We start from the raw sequence: 22385 nt of genomic DNA on the forward strand, positions 1-22385 counted from the left end.
AAACTTAATCATCTACGGCAGCAACAGACAGTATCACCATTTTCGGACACAAATGACAGCAGACTGCAACGTGCTCCGGCATCCACCTCTGCTCAAGCATTAGCAATAGGAATCACCATGCCGAGCAAACTTAAGGCTCTAAAGCAGCAGCTCGGTGAGTACTAATTATACTTTTAAAATCCCGTCATAAAAGCGAAAAGAAACAAAATTTTCTTGCAATAATTGAACATTTTAAGCATTTGAATTACAACACATGGTGTCAAAGGCTCTGAATATAATATTAATATTGATTCGTATTTGTACATGCTAGTATTCCCTTACAAGTTAATGTTACAAATACATTTCTTGGACAGAGAAGGCTTTTTGTAGCAGGCACCTAATTATAATACCTCTTTCTTTGAAATAGACATACCTTTGTTTTTATTTTTCGGTCTGAAACTGAGATGCCCTTTTGACCTTCGCCTGTGCCAAAAGAAGGGGAGAAGCAGCTTATTTCTGTTGGCTTCATCGTAAGAAATTTCACGGACCTGTTAGTACTCTTCCCATGTTCTGTGGATATGGGTACGAGGAATGATTCAAAGGTAGAATTTCGATGCTGCGTGATTCACTTGGGTTTTCCCTAGATCCATACTGATTCATGCCACCATTAAGAACACCATAGTATGTCGAAACAAGGGTATTTTGAGCAAACCTGAAATTGGAATTAGTGTGAGATTGCCGTTCCACAAGATCAGAGTGCAGTTGCAGGTGCTCGTTGGTTCTAATTTCGCCACCAGAGGTCATTCCAACACCAAGATCAAGGCTTATGGTGTCACTTTCTTCTGGTCTAATTCTCGACGGGACATTCACATTTGTTGGTCCTGAAGTGTCATGGCTACTAGACTTTGCAGTAGGGACGTCATGATTATGTTTCCCTTCATATGTAGTTATAACTGCTTTTGGATCATGCGATGCCCTCTCCACATGTTTTCTAACAGGGCATCCAGCATTGGTGCACTTGTAATAGCTCCTGCATAACACATGAGAACGATGAGAAACCACATAAATCTTTTGGGAATTGCAGTTAACAAAGAGTCGAGCCATATAGGAGTTCATACACTTACTTTAAATTAAAGGTAGTACCTAGTTATGAGTGCTTCTATTATCACCCCATTTTATATATTTGTGGTATGTTCTTAATCCGATTTGTAATTGAAGTTAACCATGATGTCAATTACCTACAACAACAACAACAACAACAACAAAGCCTTTTCCCACTAAGTGGGGTCGGCTATATGAATCCTAGAACGCCATTGCGCTCGGTTTTGTGTCATGTCCTCCGTTAGATCCAAGTACTCTAAGTCTTTTCTTAGAGTCTCTTCCAAAGTTGTCCTAGGTCTTCCTCTACCCCTTCGGCCCTGAACCTCTGTCCCGTAGTCACATCTTCGAACCGGAGCGTCAGTCGGCCTTCTTTGCACATGTTCAAAATCACCGGAGCCGATTTTCTCTCATCTTTCCTACAATTTCGGCTACTCCTACTTTACCTCGGATATCCTCATTCCCAATCTTATCCTTTCTCGTGTGCCCACACATCCCACGAAGCATCCTCATCTCCGCTACACCCATTTTGTGTACGTGTTGATGCTTCACCACCCAACATTCTGTGCCATACAACATCGCTAGCCTTATTGCCGTCCTATAAAATTTTCCCTTGAGCTTCAGTGGCCTACGACGGTCACACAACACGCCGGATGCACTCTTTCCATCCAGCTCGTATTCTATGGTTGAGATCTCCATCTAATTCTCCGTTCTCTTGCAAGATAGATCATAGGTAGCGAAAACGATCGCTTTTTGTGATCTTCGCTAGATTGCTCCGGTCATTAGTGTGGATAAGTATATAAATGGATAGAGATAGGAAAGCAAACACAAGATGTACGTGGTTCACCCAGATTGGCTACGTCCACGGAATAGAAGAGTTCTCATTAATTGTGAAGGGTTTACACAAGTACATAGGTTCAAGCTCTCATTTAGTGAGTACAAGTGAATGATTTAGTACAAATGACATTAGGAAATATTGTGGGAGAATGATCTCGTAATCACGAAACTTCTAAGTATCGGAGTGTGGTGTCGTCTTGACTTGCCTTATCTGTCTCATAGGTAGATGTGGCATCTTCTCTGGAAGTACTCTTCCTCCATCCAGGGGTGGTATCTTTAACTGGTGGAGATGCACAAGGTAATGTATCAATTTCACTTGAAGCTTACTTGTAGTTTCAGGCTTGGTCAAGCGCGATACAAACCATGTAGTAGGAGTCCCCCAAGTCGCCGAGCTAGGGGGTCTGCTGAAAGAGGTGACAGACAAGGTAAGCAATCAGAGCTCCGACTGATTGTTCACCTTCTCCCCATCTTGCAGCAGCATGAAGGATAAAGAGAAGAAAAATGAGAAGAGATGATATGAGATACTTTTGCTTTTGAAGAAGTAACTTTCCACAGGCTTATTCTTGAACTGAGCTGGAGGGTTTTCTGGTTTCCTCCAGAATATAAGGCCGACTGAAGAATTTGAGGGTCAAAACAAGTCCATCAAATCTAGAGTACGTTCCACCCTGCTGATATGGGATACTTTTGCTTTTGACAGAGTAATGAATGTATCGGCACGTGTGCTGTTACGCTTGTCTCCACATGCTTCCTTGTATCCTTCGCACTTGCCCTATCTGTTCCTCAAGCAGATGCGGAATCTTCCCTGGAAACATAAGATGTTGAAGATGAGTACTCGAGAGCAATGCCAGGTAAGTAATCAGGTAAGGGGTTCCAGGCAGTCAGTTCCTGGCTGGAAGCTTGATTCCAAGTGCTGACTGATTGCTCTCTTTCTCCTTGTCTTGCAGGTAAAAACAAGGCCAAAAGAAAAGACAGGGAAAAAGCATGATATGGGATACTCTTGCTTTTAACCCTGATGATATGAGATATTCTTGCTCTAGTATAGCTTGTTTGCAGAGGTATTATCGGGGGGAAAGAAAGCTGAATATTTCGAAAGGCTTCGTTGGGAGTGCCCTCTCAGATATGATGAAGGGTTGAGCATTTTTGCAGGTCTGCCTGTCCGTTGGGGATGGAGGTCGACATATATAGGAGTCTCCCTAACAACAAGTAGTAATGCTATTCCTTTACCCTGCTTGGTCATAGCACGGTAGTGGGAGCTGCCAGTTTCACATGTTTTAACTCTGTCAGAGCACTTTGAAAAAGTGGTCTGTGGTATCTGGCTCTCGAGATTCGGAGAACGATGCCTCTTCGATTTTTGAAAAAGCAATCATGCTGGGGGTATGACTCTCGAGATTCGGAGAGCAGTGTCTCTTCGATTTTTGAGGAAGTAATCATGTTGGGAGTCTGGCTCTCGAGATTCGGAGGGTGGTGCCTCTTCGATTTTGGAGCAAGCAATCTTGTTGGGAGTCTTGTCTCGAATGTGAGTAAAGGTTGGGCATGTTTGCTAGTCTACCTTGCCACGAAGCACAAAGGTTGACACACAGGGACTTTCCAATTATCCAGCAATGGTACTGTTCCTTTACCCTCTCTTCGATTTTGAGAAAGTAGTCATGTTGGGAGTCTGGCTCTCGAGATTCGGAGGACGATGCCTCTTCGATTTTGGAGCAAGCAATCTTATTGGGAGTGTTTTCTCGAAAGTGAGTAAAGGTTGGGCATGTTTGCTAGTCTACCTTGCCACGAAGCACAGAGGTTGACACACAGGGACTTTCCAATTGTCCAGCAGTGGTACTGTTCCTTTACCCTTGTGGGTAATAATATGGTAGCTAGACCTTCAAAATTTATGTGTCTAAACTTTTGTTAGTGCTGTTTTTTTGCTATTCTTTTACCTTTCTTGGTCAGAGCGATGTAGTGGGAGCTGCAAGCTTCACGTGCTCAACTTTGGCAGAGAACTTTGGCAAAGTTATTTGTGGTACCCATGAGCTATTGTTGCGTGTGGGAAGTGGGTGATTGAACAGTAAGATTCATGTGCTTTCTACTTCACCAGAAGTCTTCGACAGAATGCCCATAATTTCTGCAAAGCTGAGTGTGCGTGTGACAGGTGTTGACAAGGCTAGAAAAGTAGGTGCCTCTTCGATTTCTGAGATCGGCCCTCGTGGCCTCTGAGCAGCCCAGCTTTTGAGAAAGCGAGCGCCTCTTCGATTGATTCGGAGAACGATGCCTCATCGATTTTTGAGAAAGCAATCATGCTGGGGGTCTGGCTCTCGAGATTCGGGGAGCAGTGTCTCTTCGATTTTTGAGAAAGTAATCATGTTGGGAGTCTGGCTCTCGAGATTCGGAGGGCGGTGCCTCTTCGATTTTGGAGCAAGCAATCTTGTTGGGAGTGTTTTCTCGAATGTGAGTAAAGGTTGGGCATGTTTGCTAGTCTACCTTGCCACGAAGCACAGAGGTTGACACACAGGGACTTTCCAATTATCCAGCAATGGTACTGTTCCTTTACCCTCTCTTCGATTTTTAAGAAAGTAGTCATGTTGGGAGTCTGGCTCTCGAGATTCGGAGGACGGTGCCTCTTCGATTTTGGAGCAAGCAATCTTATTGGGAGTGTTTTCTCGAATGTGAGTAAAGGTTGGGCATGTTTGCTAGTCTACCTTGCCACGAAGCACAGAGGTTGACACACAGGGACTTTCCAATTATCCAGCAGTGGTACTGTTCCTTTACCCTTGTGGGTAATAATATGGTAGCTAGACCTTCAAAATTTATGGGTCTAAACTTTGTTAGTGCTGTTTCTTTGCTATTCTTTTACCCTTCTTGGTCAGAGCGATTTTTGAGATCGGCCTTCGTGGTCTTTGAGCAGCCCAACTTTTGAGAAAGCAAACGCCTCTTCGATTTCTGAGATCAACCCTCGTGATCTCTAAGCAGCCCAACTTTTGAGAAAGCAAACGCCTCTTCGATTTCTGAGCAGGCGCCTCTTCGATTTCTGAAGCTTCGTCGAGTGCAGATTTTTATAGGGGCTGGCATTAAGTTCCAAAGCACACTTGAATCTCCACCAGTAGAAGCTTCATTCTTGCACTTCTAAGATCTTGATTTGTCCGACCTCTTCTCTCTTCAACACCTTTGAAAATGTCTGGCCCCTCCGACCGTCGTTTTGACTTGAACCTTGTTGAAGAGGCAGCCCCGCCTTCTCCAGACAACATATGGCGCCCATCCTTCGTCTCCCCTACTGGTCCTCTTACCGTTGGGGATTCCGTGATGAAGAATGATATGACCGCTGCGGTGGTGGCCAGGAACCTTCTCACTCCCAAAGATAACAGACTACTTTCCAAACGGTCTGATGAGTTAGCTGTTAAGGATTCGCTGGCTCTCAGTGTTCAGTGTGCAGGTTCTGTGTCTAATATGGCCCAACGCCTATTTGCTCGAACCCGCCAAGTTGAATCATTGGCGGCTGAAGTGATGAGTCTCAAACAGGAGATTAGAGGGCTCAAGCATGAGAATAAACAGTTGCACCGGCTCGCACATGACTATGCTACAAACATGAAGAGGAAGCTTGACCAGATGAAGGAAACTGATGGTCAGGTTTTACTTGATCATCAGAGATTTGTGGGTTTGTTCCAAAGGCATTTATTGCCTTCGTCTTCTGGGGCTGTACCGCGTAATGAAGCTCCAAATGATCAACCTCTGATGCCTCCTCCTTCTAGGGTTCTGTCCAATACTGAGGCTCCAAATGATCCCCCTCCGGTGCCTTCTCTTTCTGGGGCTCTACCGACTGCTGAGACTTCTCATAAGCAACCTTTGTGAAGGCTCCCTCTTGTGTGCTTATTTTGACTCATGTATATGTACATATTTGTAGCTTATCGGGGATATCAATAAATAAGCTTTCCTTCATTTCAACGTATTGTGTTAAATACACCAAAGCCTTCTTCGCTAAGTTCTTTGAATTTTCTTTTGTTAAAGCTTGTATGTTGAAGCTTTCTGAGTGGAGCATGTAGGTTGGGGTAGTGTTCTCTTAATTTCCCGAATGAGGAAAACTTCTCGGTTGGAGACTTGGAAAATCCAAGTCACTGAGTGGGATCGGCTATATGAATCTTAGAACGCCATTGTGCTCGATCCTGTGTCATGTCCTTCGTTAGATCCAAGTACTCTAAGTCTTTTCTTAGAGTCTCTTCCAAAGTTTTCCTAGGTCTTCCTCTACCCCTTCGGCCCTGAACCTCTGTCCCATAGTCGCATCTTCTAATCGGAACGTCAGTAGGCCTTCTTTGCACATGTCCAAACCACCGTAACCGATTTTCTCTCATCTTTCCTTCAATTTCGGCTATTCCTACTTTACCTCGGATATCCTCATTCCTAATCTTATCCTTTCTCGTGTGCCCACACATCCAACGAAGCATCCTCATCTCCGCTACACCCATTTTGTGTACATGTTGATGTTTCACCGCCCAACATTCTGTGCCATACAGCATCGCCGGCCTTATTGCCGTCCTATAAAATTTTCCCTTGAGCTTCAGTGGCATACGGCGGTCACACAACACGCCGGATGCACTCTTCCACTTCATCCATCCAGCTTGTATTCTGTGGTTGAGATCTCCATCTAATTCTCCGTTCTTTTGCAAGATAGATCCTAGGTAACGAAAACGGTCGCTCTTTGGTATTTCTTGATCTCCGATCCTCACCCCTAACTCGTTTTGGCCTCCATTTGCACTGAACTTGCACTCCATATATTCTGTCTTTGATCGGCTTAGGCGAAGACCTTTAGATTCCAACACTTCTCTCCAAAGGTTAAGCTTTGCATTTACCCCTTCCTGAGTTTCATCTATCAACACTATATCGTCTGCGAAAAGCATACACCAAGGAATATCATCTTGAATATGTCGTGTTAACTCATCCATTACCAACGCAAAAAGGTAAGGACTTAAGGATGAGCCTTGATGTAATCCTACAGTTATGGGAAAGCTTTCGGTTTGTCCTTCATGAGTTCTTACGGCAGTCTTTGCTCCTTCATACATATCCTTTATAGCTTGGATATATGCTACTCGTACTCCTTTCTTCTCTAAAATCCTCCAAAGAATGTCTCTTGGGACCCTATCATACGCTTTTTCCAAATCTATAAAGACCATGTGTAAATCATTTTTCCCATCTCTATATCTTTCCATCAATCTTCGTAAGAGATAGATTGCCTCCATGGTTGAGCGCCCTGGCATGAACCCGAATTGGTTGTCCGAAACCCGTGTCTCTTGCCTCAATCTATGCTCAATGACTCTCTCCCAGAGCTTCATTGTATGACTCATTAGCTTAATACCCCTATAGTTCATGCAATTTTGTACGTCGCCCTTATTCTTGTAGATAGGCACCAAAGTGCTCATTCGCCACTCATTTGGCATCTTCTTCGTTTTCAAAATCCTATTGAAAAGGTCAGTGAGCCATGTTATACCTGTCTCTCCCAAAAGTTTCCAAACTTCGATTGGTATATCGTCTGGGCCTATTGCTTTTTTATGCTTCATCTTCTTCAAAGCTACAACCACTTCTTCCTTCCGGATTCGACGATAAAAAGAGTAGTTTCTACACTCTTCTGAGTTACTCAACTCCCCTAAAGAAGCACTCATTTCATGTCCTTCATTGAAAAGATTATGAAAATAACCTCTCCATCTGTCTTTAACCGCGTTCTCTGTAGCAAGAACCTTTCCATCCTCATCCTTGATGCACCTCACTTGGTTTAGGTCCCTTGTCTTCTTTTCCCTTGCTCTAGATAGTTTATAGATATCCAACTCTCCTTCTTTGGTATCTAGTCGTTTATACATATCGTCGTAAGCCGCTAACTTAGCTTCTCTGACAGCTTTCTTCGCCTCTTGCTTCGCTTTTCTATACCTTTCACCATTTTCATCAGTCCTCTCCTTGTATAAGGCTTTACAACATTCCTTCTTAGCCTTCACCTTTGTTTGTACCTCCTCATTCCACCACCAAGATTCCTTTTGGTGTGGGGCAAAGCCCTTGGACTCTCCTAATACCTCTTTTGCTACTTTTCGGATACAACTAGCCATGGAATCCCACATTTGGCTAGCTTCCCCCTCTCTATCCCACACACATTGGGTGATTACCTTCTCTTTGAAAATGGCTTGTTTTTCTTCTTTTAGATTCCACCATCTAGTCCTTGGGCACTTCCAAGTCTTGTTCTTTTGTCTTACTCTTTTGATATGTACATCCATCACCAACAAGCGATGTTGATTAGCCACGCTCTCTCCTGGTATAACTTTGCAATCCTTACAAGTTATACGATCCCCTTTCCTCATTAGAAGAAAATCTATTTGTGTTTTGGACGACCCACTCTTGTAGGTGATCACATGTTCTTCTCTCTTCTTAAAGAAGGTGTTGGCTAAGAAGAGATCATATGCCATTGCAAAATCCAAGATAGCTTCCCCATCCTCGTTTCTCTCCCCAAAACCATGGCCACCATGAAAACCTCCATAGTTGCCTGTCTCCCTGCCCACGTGTCCATTTAAATCTCCTCCTATAAATAACTTCTCCGTCTGAGCAATTCCTTGCACCAAGTCTCCAAGATCTTCCCAAAATTTCTCCTTCGAACTCGTATCCAACCCTACTTGAGGTGCGTACGCACTAATCACATTGATAAGTTCTTGTCCTATTACAATCTTGATTGCCATGATTCTATCTCCTACCCTCTTGACATCTACAACATCTTGTACCAAGGTCTTGTCCACGATGATGCCAACACCGTTTCTCGTTCTATTTGTGCCCGAATACCAAAGTTTAAACCCTGAGTTTTCTAGATCCTTTGCCTTACTACCAACCCACTTAGTTTCTTGTAGGCACATAATATTTATCCTTCTCCTCACCATAACTTCCACTACTTCCATAGATTTTCCCGTTAAGGTTCCTATATTCCACGTTCCTAAACGCATTTTGCTCTCTTGAACTCTACCCTTCTGTCCTAGCTTCTTCACCCTCCCCCGTCTAATAGGATCAAAGTACTTCTTTTGTGTGTCCCGGGTAAAGTTGATAGGAGCATATGCTCCCAAACAACTTTGAGTGGAGTCGTTCGAAAAGAAGTTTCTATGGCCCCCTTGCTCATTTAACACTGCATCCGGGTGGAAATAGAAACACTTCCTAGTTATTCAGAACCACCATTGTGATTTATACATATACGATGACCAAATACAGCATGCAGCTAATTAGTAGACAAGCATGCTTGAGGTTTCTCTAAAATGCTGGAGGTTACATCTGTGGTTAAAAGTTATAGGCTAGTTCAATTTTGGGAAGAGATCTAGAATTATTGTTTTATTCCTTGCTTCTTCAAGAAGATTTTTGATAGACCCTTTACACAATTAGTGAAGTCAAGCTTCGGGCCAATTGAGCAATATTCAAAAGTACCACGACAATCTTGGTGAAGGTACCATTGTTCAAGACTTCTTTCTGAATATTCACTTTAAAAAGCAGAGTCTCAGTTAAACTATTTAATTTCATAGATGAAAAAGGGGGAAGTGGCTGGGGAGATGAAGGCAAGTTTCGGTTAAACTAATTGGGAAGAACTGTAAAAGTACCAACACATAATTGCATATTTGCCTGCACGATTAATCTCTAAAGACATCAACTGTCAGACCCAGTGCTTTATACTAGATTTAAGAAAATTATCCAAATTTCTTCCTGGAGCATGATACGGCCAGAAGAGGGGGGGGGGGGGGGGGGGGGGCGAACTGTCATAGGCCATCCATACAAGATCATGATGGTTCGAACAACAGCTGCCGTAGCAGAGACATTGGGCTTTACTTTTTGCATGAATGTTATTGTTCCCTCTTACCTTAGTTTTCAGTCCATTAACCATAACAGAAGAAAGCCCAACTACTTTATGAGTACTCACAAAGTTATCAAATCAGCACTGATGCTACATGTTGAAACAGATGAAATCAGTGAGAAGTAGCCTAGCCATACCTTGGATTAGGATTTCCCCTCACCACTTTCTGACCATATTTGCGCCAGCGGTATCCATCATCTAATATATCAACCTCACTGAGAGTCTGAACAACAACTCGTGGTTCTCGGATAGGCTTAACAATCGGTGTGACATCAATGCTACCGACATCCATCCTCCTGCTCAACAAATTTGACACCTTGTTAGTTAGGGAAAATGAACAACACTAGAAAAACATAAGCATTTCTTGAATATTTATACCTCCTTTTTGAGAATTGGTCATCCTCATCAACCTCATCTGGCAACCTATTTGACAGTGAGCCTGTGCCTTCTACACTATCATCATTGCCTGTGACAGGAGAGAGCTCAGGAGTACTGTTTGGCTCATTGTTACTAGACATTTGCCCATAAATGCTGGATGGTTTGTCTACAATTAGAGAAGAAAAACAAAATTAGAAGAGATGATAGAAGAACATTAGTTTATTCATTAAATAGCTTATGAGAATTACTCTGACGCTTACCATCTTGACCAGTCAATGATGAAGCCTTGTCAGATCTTTCTTCTTGAGCAGGCATCATAGCACCAGTATTATATCGTCGACTTGGTTGAGGCTTAGGATGATCATGTGTACCCTTGTAGATAATCTCTGTTATCTGTCCATCATGAGATCGCTCAAATAGCTTCTTCACTTCACAATTAGGATGGGTACATTTGTAATAACTGCGAGGAAATTCACTTCCTTTAACATGCTTTTGTCCATATTTTCGCCAGTTATACCCATCATCAGAGGATATTACTGAAGGCCCATTTCCTTTGTTATCACCCTGAGATGTTTGGACCCCAGGATGTGGATGTTCCCTCTGTGTTAAGTCACCCGAATCATCTTCCACGGGTGCACTAGCTCCTCCAGTGTGAACAGGTGCAGATAAACTCAATTCATTTGAAGAGACTGCCATCTCATTTTTAGCCAAAGTTGGTGATGCATGTGATTGAGGCTCAGCTTGACCTGGGACTTGCACAGGCTGCTCATTCCTATAGTGGTTATAATCTGTAGTAACCTTGAATAATTGTAAAGCATTAGGCAACCAGTATTCTACAACCACTTTGGCACACTTGCAGATATATAAAGAACTTGAATGAAGATATATCATTGTTCTACAATTTAGAAAGAAATATGACAGTCCATCTCGACGAGAGTCTATCACTAGAAAACATTGTTTCTTATAAAGCATCTTTAAGAAACAATATCGAAAAAAAAACCAAATAAAGTATATTTCACACTAACAAATTTAATTACTCATCCTACAGCACTTGATAGACAGAAAAGCAATGAAACAATAATGGTAAGAGACTAAATAAATCAGTTAATCTTCAGAATTGGATCTTATAAGATTTTGTAGCGTCAAGCAGACATCCACTGATTGCAAGTTTAAGCTAGAGCACAAAATTGGCCAAAGACCAATCAGCTAAACTTAGGATCGAGGCCACCATTTAATTAGTATCTTTCCTCACATAGATAAAACATATCAGTCAAGGACGCAACTAATGAAAGAATAATGGACCACTAATCCATACAAATTACCATATTTGATCTAGCATGGGGCTTAAACTCGAAGCTTCCAGAATTTCTTTCATCCGAGGTATTGAAATCCGAGCAAACTGTGGTTGCTGAGTATGTAGTAGAACTCAGAGATCCGTACAACATTTGAGGCTTCAAAAAGGACCCAGTAGTTGGGGAAGGTTCTGCCTGCAAGACCAGAAAAAGTAGAAATCAAGAAATATGTCACAAAATTCCTGGTCCAGATACCTTTTAATCAAGCAACGAGGCATGTAGAGAAAAGGAAAATCTCGTAAAACTAGAGTGGGAGAAAATAAGACTCTTCATGAAACAAAAGCTATAAGGAAACTTGACAAGAAAATGTAGCCCCATGAGCTATCCCTGCAACTTTAAAGCCCTTTTAATTTGATGGAAAGAATTTGGCAGTACTTTGGCATGCTGTTACATATCTGTCCAATAACAGGAAACTCCGAGAATCACTTGGGCATGGTCGTGATTGGCATCTCTTAACAGAGATGGAATTTGAGCATCCAACATAGATTACCAAAATATTCTAACAAGCTTGTCCATTACCAGCAAAAATGAAACAAATACTATTAAGGAAGATAAACATATCTTAAATAAATCCACTGAAGATGAAAGAGCGATTATTTAGACCGATTACCCAGATAACTGAAGTTATAGCAATAAGCTTTGAACAAAAAATGTCATCTCCAATCACAATTAGAACAATGGAGGGTCATAACCTCTATAAAAACACATGCCAATCACAACTTTTAACAGCACCTTTACCCACAGCCTTTACCCACAATCTCTCTAGACTCCCTATACCTCCTTGCTGATGCATTTATTCCTTATTCTACATACACAAATAGAAACGTTTTTGTCATACTTGCATCCACTGCCAACGGTAAACAACGACAAGCAGAAAGGCTAGAACCCACCAACAAAGCAAAAAAGAAGAGAAGAAAGATTCATTATGTGAAAATACAACACTGTCAATAGTAATAAAGAACAACAAAGTTCATAGACTTGTAAGTGAAAGCCCCATTACTCCCGAAAGCAATTGCTTTCGAACAATCTATACGGGCATAAAGAGAAAAGACCCCAATAGGCCAATACTACCATTACATTACTCTTAAACAGCAACAAAGCATCAGAATCTCGGGGTCCCATCTGAAGCACCCACATATAAAATCTCACTGCCATTGGCATAATATAAATAAAATCAAGCATTCGCAGTGAAAGAAGGAGCATCTTCTTAGCTCACTCAACATCACATCATCTTCTTAGCTTACGCTGTAATGCAACAAAATAAACGAAAATAGTAATTGGAATTTTCAAATTTTTCTGAAAGAAGGAGCATCTCTAGCTCACTCATCATCAACATCACATCAGTTTTAAGTCCTCCAAATTCCCCACTATCGCATATATACCACGTGGTAAAATCTCAGGCCGTCAAACCCATTTCCCTTATCTACCCATTGTTTGGTTACCTAGAAAATGGCCAAGAAAAAGTTCAAAATCGAAACTTTCTCACTCCCAAATCAGAAGCTCAGCGGCTAAGGCAGTAAAATAACTTCAACACTTAAGTCCCTACCTATTCATTTTCCCAGCAACCAAACAGAGTCTTACATTTAATTCAAAAATTAATAACTAAAGAGAAGAAATTAAGCAGCCAAACGCGACCTAAGATTCAAAAGAGCATTTGCTTTTTGCTAATTTAATTGAAATAAAAAAAAAAAGATTAAGAGGATCGGAAAACGACGTCGAAGCGGACGAACCTTCATGTTGGAGAGGAGGACAGGGGACTCGAGAAACGACGTCGGACTGAGGCCGGGAGGGATAGTGAGGCAGGGGGACCTCGAGATCGGAAGCTTGGCCGGGGACATGAGCTTGTACTTGGCCCCACCGGAAGCAGCAGCAGAAGAGTAAAAGGCCGGCTCGGAGCTGGGGTGGAAATCACCCGGATCGACGTCATCGGAGGGTCCGGAAGGGTGGTCGAGTGCGGTCGCGTCCATTGGAGGGCTGGTGGGTTAGCGTGTGGTGTGATGGAGTCAAAGGAAGAGGGGACTACTGGGTTCGTTTTTGTTCAGAACAGGGCAAGAGCAGGGAAGGGTAAAATGGTAATTCGGAATGTTTTGTCACGGAGAGAGAGAGAGAGACGCAGGTTGACTTGTTGCATTGGATCTGTATTCTTCTGCGTACCGAGTAAAAATCGTGCAAGAGTGTAAACTAAATTGTGATTTTTTGTGTAAACGCGAGTTATATCAGTTGATCATAAGCAAAGAGTCAACGTAATCGAGATCAATGCTAAGTTAGGATTCGATACTAAACTTCTTAAGAAAATAGTGATGTGCCATTCCAGCACTCAAGTTCGAATGCTAGTATCTATTTGTAGAAATATCATTATCCAAATCTAAGATTGCATTGAGTTGGATCAAATAAAGTGGTTTCCAAGTTGGAGTAGGGACCCTTATCCAGAAAACCTAATTTAGAGGCTCAGTATTTGGAACCATATTTGATATTTCAGTCGTAAGTGCAAGCATTGGTTTTGAGTCAAGACCAAAACAAAACACTAATGTAGAAAAAGAGAATAGAAGATCTCAAATATGAGAATTTATGTAACAAACCTCCATTTATTTGAGTCAAAAACATAGATTATGATTAAATTCCTTACCTTAAATAGCAAAATTGAAGTGGCAAAATGTAGTTTTTTTACAAGTGAAGATTAATACCACTAGACCGTAGTACTAAGTGGCACAAAATGTAGCTTCCTCTACACAAAGTATAATTACATACGCATGTATAAATTTTTCTTTTTGTGTTTGTAATAATTTATTTTTGTCTGTCCAACAGCGGAATCAATTACTAAGTTGGTACTAATATTAATGAACGGTTAAATTGAAAATTTAGCCCATTCCAAATGTGAAGTTATGTCGTTATACTTTTGCCCACCCCTATATAAAATAACAGTTTTAGTTATGTCGCTATACTTTTTACACAATCTCACTTTGCCTCATACACTATATTATATCTTACATTATCTTATGTATGCTTTTTTGTTGCCCCACTTTATCTAGACCTAGCAAACGAGTCGTTTTTATGTCGTTTCGTGTCATACATATTATCTTAACGGATCGTATCGTGCCAAATCTATTATCTTAATGGTTCTCAACATGTAACCAGATAACGACCTGACTCGTTAACAGATTGATCTGAAATCTGTTATTTGCGTGTCAATTCAAAGCTGTTTAACGGGTCATGCAAGAATTTGTCATGTCAAATGTCTAGATCTGGCAAACAAGTTGTTTTTGTTACATACTTGTTGTCTTAACAAGCGACCTAATAACGACCCAACTCGTTAACGAGTTGACCCAAAACCTATGATTTTCTTATCGTTCCGTATCGGGGTAACGGATCATGCAAAAAATTTCCAAATCTACTTTACCACATTTTGTCAACTAAGTTAAGAGAATTGTTAGTTTCACTAATATGGCAGGGGTCTTAGAGCATTTCCACCCCTAAAAAGCCATTTGGGCAATAGGCAATTCAATCCCCCCAAGTGAATAGTAACTGCCTTTGGTGAACAGTTATTGCACAAGTGCATCTTTACTCCTAAACTGAATAGCTCAAGCAATTTGTATTAAAATATTATTAATTTTTTATAAAATAAAGAAAAAATAATTTTATTTTTAATTTCGGATGATAATAAAATATTGGTCGGAAGTATTTGAGAATATTTGAAAATATTGAAATGTGGTGTAAGGTGGAAAAACTTGAATAGGTATTTACAAAAACAAAAAAAAATATTTTTAATATTTTTTGTGTTTTTAATCAAATTTGTGTATTTTTTTTATAATTTTTTTGTATTTTTAATTAATTTTTTGTATTTTTAATTGTAGGTGGCGACAACCTTGCATCACATGGCCTAGGGGCTAGGCTAGTCGATTTTAGCCTAGGTAAGCAACTAGGCTACCTCAAAGCCGAGTGGATTGGAATAGGATGGAGGAGTTTTGGGGGAGAGAGGGGATTTAATCTACTATCCTTAGACAATCTCTAACCCTTGGGGATAAAGCTTAAAAATTTAAGTCATCACTTGGAAACTGCTTTTCTCCTCAAACTTTTATGGCTTAAAATTTTAGCCTGGGATTATTAAATAATGATTTTAGCCTTTTTTTTTAGTAACTTGTTTGAAAATAAAATTTATGTAGATTATCCTAATTTATTTTTGTGAACATTTTAATCTAAATTTTATAAAATTCTAATAAGTAATTAAAAATCATACAAATACATAGGTATTTATAAAGTTTTAAGTGAAATATGATTTAGATAATTTTCCTAAATTATTTTAGACGTTAAATTTAATTTTGGGCAATCAAATCTTTTTTTTACCATTAGATTTGATCTCTTTTATCACAGCCGTTTGATTATAAGTAATGTGAAACAAAAAAATGTTTGAAATATGACAGTTTGGTATATCCAGATTGTAACATCCCATGTCGACCAATGGAGATGGGGTGATGTGCTTTATATGTACATGCCCACCTCTATATAGCACGAGCCCTTTTGGGAACTCACTGGCTTCGGGTTCCATCGGAACTCCGAAGTTAAGTAAGTTCTAACAAGAGCATTCCTAGGATGGGTGACCCACTAGAAAGTTCCCACTAGAAAGTTCTCATGTGAATTTCTAGAAACAAAATCGTGAGGGCGTGGTCGGGGCCCAAAGCGGACAGAGCTCATCTGGGATGTGACACAGATAATTTAAGTCAGGCTTAAATCCTGGGAGAATCTAGCCCAGAGATATACTTTCTCTCCAGGCTTATTTTAGCTCAATGGTTGGAGATGGTTTGGAGGGATTTTAAAGCTTATATTTTAAGTTTATTTTATCGGTTGAAGATGATCTTAAAGGATTTGATAGAGGTGAGAGTGCTCTTATCAACGTAGGTACCATCAACCGTGGGAGTAATGAGTTATACCCTCAGAATTTTACCTTCAAAATGTCATTAGCTGACATGGGAATGGGCGTATCTTCAAATATATTTCTATATACTCCATGTACTAATTTATCACAGGGAAACGATTTTGTTTCGATTTTAAGTAAAGAAAATTGATTAACTAGAGATTATTTGTTAGGATGGAGTGAAAACTTTTGAAAAATTGTCCTAAAACAAACTAGTGTGCATTTGAAATATTGTCAATAAAATACTTGGGAAATTTTGAAAAATAAGCATAATTTAGATCCCATATAGAATTATAGCCACCCTTTCAAGTTTATGATAATTATAACCAAAAATTGAGATGAAAATACTAATATACCCTGAAAATAAGGTTTTCAGAAGATCCAAAAACACAACAGGTGCTTCAAACTCAAAACCAAGTTTGTACTAGTCTCCAAGTTCCAGTCTCATCAAACCCAACAAAAACCCATAAAAATTTTAATTTAAAAAGTAATACAAAAAAAATCCGCAAAAAACGCAACAATCCGCAAAAACCCAACTCCTCATGCTCCGTATCGCCATCATACCAACGCCTAAAGCGCCATAGCAGCCAGTGAGATACTATAAACAAATGAAAGCCTAGGAGTTGGAAATTTTACAAATTTACAAACCTTGGCTTTTAATTGGCCTCTAGCACAAGTGAGTCTCCGGAATGATCATAACCCAACTACCATTTCAATCCCAAAACACCATAAATTAAACAAAATGCAGTCAGATTTTGGAGAAAATTCAAGAGAGAGGCTACTTGCGGTGGTTTGGGGATGAAATGGAATCGTTGTTGGTTGAAGAGGAAATTATATGGAAGAAGGTGATACTGTTGCTACTGCAACTTGTCCTTGTGTTTGATGAATAAAAAGAAAGAAGCTTGTGTCTTCATTGCAATGCGAGTGCGCAGTAACGCAGTGACAACACTTGACATGGAAAGAAAAACTCGAGACATTGCAAACACATATGGTTAAATAGGGTATATTAGTACTTTCTTATCAACTTTTGATTATAATTATCATAATTTTAAAAGTGTGGTTATAATTATATATGGGGTTCAAATTTTGGTTATTTATCCAAATTTCCCAAAATACTTCTGCACATCGATTGAATTCCATCTAATGACTTGTCAAAATTTACGACTTGGACTTAACCGCAAACCAAAAGCCTAAATTTGTCAAAATTTAAAGGGAAATACCCAGAAATAAGACAATTCCTTAATCTTGGGACAGAAATAGGACATTTTAAATATGCACACGCCATGCACAACAATCAGACAGAAATAAGATTTTTCTTACACCATGAACTGACTTAATTACCCTCGTTTATAAATGGGTTATTTCCTCCCATTTTCTTATTTCTCTCTCTCCCCTTTCTCTCCCTCCTCCCTCTTCTTTCACTTTCTCCCTCACTCGCTCTCTCTCCAATTCTCACTATGCACACATGGTGCACAGTCGTCCCAACCAACACCATCCAAATTGAAGCCACCACCAATTTCATCTTGTTCTCACGAGTCCAAAACACCTAGCCTTGTTACGAATCTCATCCCCGATCGTTGAGATTGAAACTCAACTAGGCTGCGAGTTTTTCGACCATTTTTTGGAAACACGGCAAACAATCGAGGCTTAAGACCACCACCACTAGACTCGCATCGAGGGTGGGAATAAAGCACAGTCATTAAATGCTGGTGTTTTGTTGGATTAATTTTTCAGTATTTGCTCACTGTATGTACACAACATGCACATGATATGCTCATAGATCTAAGCCAACCCAAAAACCCAGAGCTCATAGCTCTCTCTTCGAAATCAGAAAACTAACGTCATCACATATCCATATACACTATATGCACATCATATGTACAGTACATGCACATGCACATGATATGCACATAACTGGAGATTGAGCAACAAGCTGCTTTTCACATTAATAAGAAACTTTAACGGCTTCCTATTGGTATAGTGGATACAATTAAAACATAATTGTTACGTATATAAGGTTATAGTGGCACTTTGAAATTTTTTGTTACGTATATCAATCACCGCTTAATCGTGCACGTGGAAAACATGATACTCGTTGTTGTAATTTCATGGACAAGCATGGTCCCTAACGTCATCTAAGCTTTTTCTTAATTTTGTCTTTCACCGAGGCCAACTAGGTTGTGATCATACTCGCTAAATTCTAGGGCACAACATACATGTATCATAACTAGTGAACATTCTTGCTTCTCATATTAAGATGTAACCATGCATACCATATGCACATTATAGAAAAAATTTCACAAATTTCTGCAATTAAACACTTGAACCAAAAATTGTTCTATCCCAGTTTTGTAGCACGTCAAAACCTGAAATTTATTCTACAACCTATAAGCCCCAACATGAAGCACAAACCCTAATTTAACTTCTATGTATTACTTCATCTTACAATACAAAAAATATGGTAATAAACCCAGCTCACTCTTCTCATCTCCATCTTGCCTCCCTTTATTCGAAATCAAAGGTATGAGGTCAACCCAAAACCCAACTCACTCTTCTCACCTCTCTTTGGACTTCCGTCTCTTCAAAATTGGAGCTTAGAGATATGAGCTCAACCCAGAACCCAGAGCTCACAGAGCTCTCTCCATATCCCTTCTTCTAAATGAGAACATTGATGCAATAAGGTTCTAATTTTTAGTATTTATATGTGAGTATTTTAGTAATTTTGGTTTTGTGCATAATATGCATGGCGTGTGCATGGCCGGTTTGTCCTATTCATGTCCCAAGATTAAGAAATTGTCCCATTTTGGATATTTCCCAAATTTAAATGATCATGACTAGAATTAGACTTGGCATTCGTGTTGTGTTTTTCGTGTTCATATTGTTTTCGTGACATATGCAACATCTTAACGGGTCGTGTCATGAAACACCCGTTAAAGCAAACGGATAATATGACCCAACCCAAAATTGACCTGATAAAGAAAATATATTTTAATTCAATAAATAATAAAAATGAAAAACATAATTTGACCCAAAAAAAATAGCAAATATAATACTAAATTAGTATATACATGCAACATCGTCACATAAATATCACTTCAAAGCATAAAAAAACGATTGTCTTTCAAGTATTACATACTCCAAAATAAGAGTGTAAAGAAAAAACATTAGTACATTAGTATAAGATACCAAATGTTTAAGAATATGCAAAATGAAGGGAATTGCGTTTCAAGGTTGGGGAACCTTGCACATTTATATATGCTTTCACATTTTTCATACTTATACATTAATGATTATGAATTTTATTTATTTTGAACTCCTTTAAAAATATTATTCATGAGGGTTTGTATACTTTTAAAAATTCAAACGACAATGTACCCATACTCAAAAAGTAGAGGATGCTACCACGAGCCTTTGCATACTTGTAAATTAATTATTATAATTTTTCAATGTTTTTGGTGTTATTAAATTTCTTGTTATTTTTATTTTTAATGTGTTTTATAATTTTTTAATCTCACTCTTTGCCTATAGTATACTATAAAAATAAATAAATAAAATTTAATTTTAAAAAAAATTATATAGAATAATACTACAATATTACATATTTAATATACAATTTATACATATACACTATGACTATTGTATTTTGTAGTAAGTTTTTTTAGTAGTTTAAAAAAATTAAAAAAAAATCATCAAAATAATTTTTTTCTTAACTTGTTGAAACGGGTTACCCGCATGTTACCTTCGTGTAAACCTATTAAGGATCCGTTATTAACGGGTTCTTACCGTGTGACCCGATAACGACCTGATTAGTTATCGTGTTGACCCTAAACTTGTTATATTCATGTCGTGTTAACGGGTCGTGTAAGAAATTGTCAGTTCTAACTAGACTAAAAATGAGTCAAACTATATGCATAGGGTACGTCAAGGAATGATGTAGTGCATAACAATTAATATGGTTTCTACATTAAACATGTTGTTGGAGACTTTTCATCTTTCAAAGCCATGTTTTAATTAGATGCCTAGTAAATATAATCTTTAGTATTAAATTATTTATCCTATCAATGTAAGGTAGCCTCCTATTTAAAGGGTTTTATATGTAAGATTAAGAGGCAAATTGAGTAAATTAAAAGTAATCTAAGAAGAGCGTTTTCTCCTTTCTTAAATCAAGTGTGAGGCTTGGTCATGTGAGTGAATCTGTTGCCCCTAGTCAAGTGATTCCTAAGTTCTATCCCCATAGAGACGTGAGTGATTATGTTCCCCCTAGTTGAGCGATTCCCAGGTTACTACCCCTTGTCTTTTTGAGACCTTTGGTTTTTTCTATGTCAAGTGGCATCAGAGCAGGTTATCTGCTGCGGTTGAAGACCATGGCTATGATTTACAATCTATTTGAAGAGCACACTGTTGAAGAAATTAGTTTTGTCGATTGGAATTTACCACCAATTTACGATGAGTACGTTGATGAAGACAAAGTCTATAATCATCTTGTGAATGAAGTTAATGAGGATGGCAGCGAGCCTTCCATCCGTCAGATGGTAAATTATGATTGCTATTCATCTTTTGGATGCTACAAAAACCTTTCAAAGTACTACAAGCATGATGCAAATGGAGATGCTTCAAACCTACAAGGAATGGATGATGGCAAAGTGCTACTGATGTCCCAAATGAATTTTGAAAAGAATTTTAGACAGTCTACTATTTTTGTGACTTCAACATGGATGGAACAAGGCAGTGTCCCTTCTTTCTCAAGCCCAACAGTGATGCTTAAAGAGGCCACTCATGTGATAAGTTGCGGTTATGAAGACACAATTAAATGGAGTTTAGAGCTAGGTTGGATTTATAGATTTATCACAGATCGGGTTTCAAGATGCATTCTAGTGGATGAATGTCATTTTCAATCAAGAAGAAGGAACTAGGGCCTACAACATTTGAAAGAATGGGGAAATGGTGTTTTCATGAATATTTTGTGGCTTGGAACACTTTGATCGTCGTGAATTTCATTTTACTGTTGTGATTAGGGGTGGGTTGGAAAAACCAAAAACCGAAAAAAACCGGACCAAAAACTGAACCAAGGCCGAAAAAATCGAACCGAAAAAAAAATCGAATCGAATATGGTGAACTGAACCAAACCGAATCCGGTTGGGTCGGTTTCAGTTCCTGATGTTTGAAAACCGAACCAAACCAAACCGAAGTTCTTCAAAATGACGTCGTTTTGATTATTTTATTAATTAATTAATAACATAATCCTATCAGTATCCTAGAACGACGTCGTTCTACACCAAAGTGTAACCCTACGCATTTCTCCCATTTTCCCAGTTTGACTTTGCGTAGCCCCTGAGCCTTTTCTCTCTTTTGGTCTTCGATAGTTCGACTTCAATCACTCTCTCAATCTTAAAGACTCAAACTCTCTGTCTCTCATTCTTAGCGGCGACCCGCGACGGCACGACCCTTCTCAGTTCTCACTCTCAATCTTTCACACCTCGCAGTGAGTCTCACATCTCGCGGTGAGTCTATCATCTCACACTTTCACTTCTTGTAATTTAGATTAATGCATGCAGAATTGAAGATAGGGATGTTTTAGAAATTGTAATATTTGATTGATTATTCTTTGTCTTGATTGAAGATTTTGATGGTTTTTTGGGCTTTTGATGGTTTTCTGGGATTTTTAGATGTATATATACATAGTAAAACTATTGTTGGTTACTGTTATCTGATTTCATGCTCTGCACTCTTGTTTTAAGTTCATCCAAATCATTCTTTGAAATTTATATCTCCTACCACATAATTATTTTATGCTTTCTCAATCAGATACAGATCTTTAGGGCTCCAAGGGTTGAAATGAATTAACAAGATTAAGCAAGTTGGTTAACAATGTTAATGAATGAATTCAATATTAGTTGGTTATTTTAGGGTAATTTATTAGGTGAGGTGGGGGGAAGTTGCCAACAATAATTAGAAGAATAATTTGTGTGGTGTGGATGAAGGAGAGTTGATACAAGTG

The 22385-nt window shown here is 39.2% G+C and overlaps 1 protein-coding gene across 2 annotated transcripts; it reads right to left on the bottom strand.

Moving 5' to 3' along the window:
• Positions 1-254: 254 nt before the first annotated feature.
• LOC103405014 (probable WRKY transcription factor 20) lies at positions 255-14017 on the bottom strand. Of its 2 annotated transcripts, none has more exons than XM_008343986.4 (6): positions 13209-14017; positions 11449-11613; positions 10387-10924; positions 10127-10292; positions 9886-10044; positions 255-1009 (listed from the first exon to the last, which is right to left on the bottom strand). In XM_008343986.4, exons 1-6 carry the CDS (start codon positions 13443-13445, stop codon positions 520-522), a joined length of 1755 nt encoding a protein of 584 aa, XP_008342208.3. In that variant the 5' UTR covers positions 13446-14017; the 3' UTR covers positions 255-519. The 2 variants fall into 2 exon arrangements, with proteins under 2 accessions (XP_008342208.3, XP_028955929.2); XM_029100096.2 differs by lacking the exon at positions 13209-14017 and adding an exon at positions 12089-12416.
• Between the last annotated feature and the right edge of the window lie 8368 nt (positions 14018-22385).

Source organism: Malus domestica, chromosome 03 (genome assembly GCF_042453785.1).
Source record: "Malus domestica chromosome 03, GDT2T_hap1".
Classification (NCBI taxonomy): domain Eukaryota; kingdom Viridiplantae; phylum Streptophyta; class Magnoliopsida; order Rosales; family Rosaceae; genus Malus; species Malus domestica.

Bases quoted from the DNA above. Each gene is read 5' to 3' on its own strand.
- LOC103405014 (XM_008343986.4), bottom strand. From the start codon at position 13,445: ATGGACGCGACCGCACTCGACCACCCTTCCGGACCCTCCGATGACGTC. The intron at 11,614-13,208 runs GTTCGTCCGCTT...CTGGTCTTGCAG, and splicing joins TCCTCCTCTCCAACATGAAG to GCAGAACCTTCCCCAACTAC. The intron at 1,010-9,885 runs GTATGGCTAGGC...TGTGTTATGCAG, and splicing joins AGGGGAAATCCTAATCCAAG to GAGCTATTACAAGTGCACCA.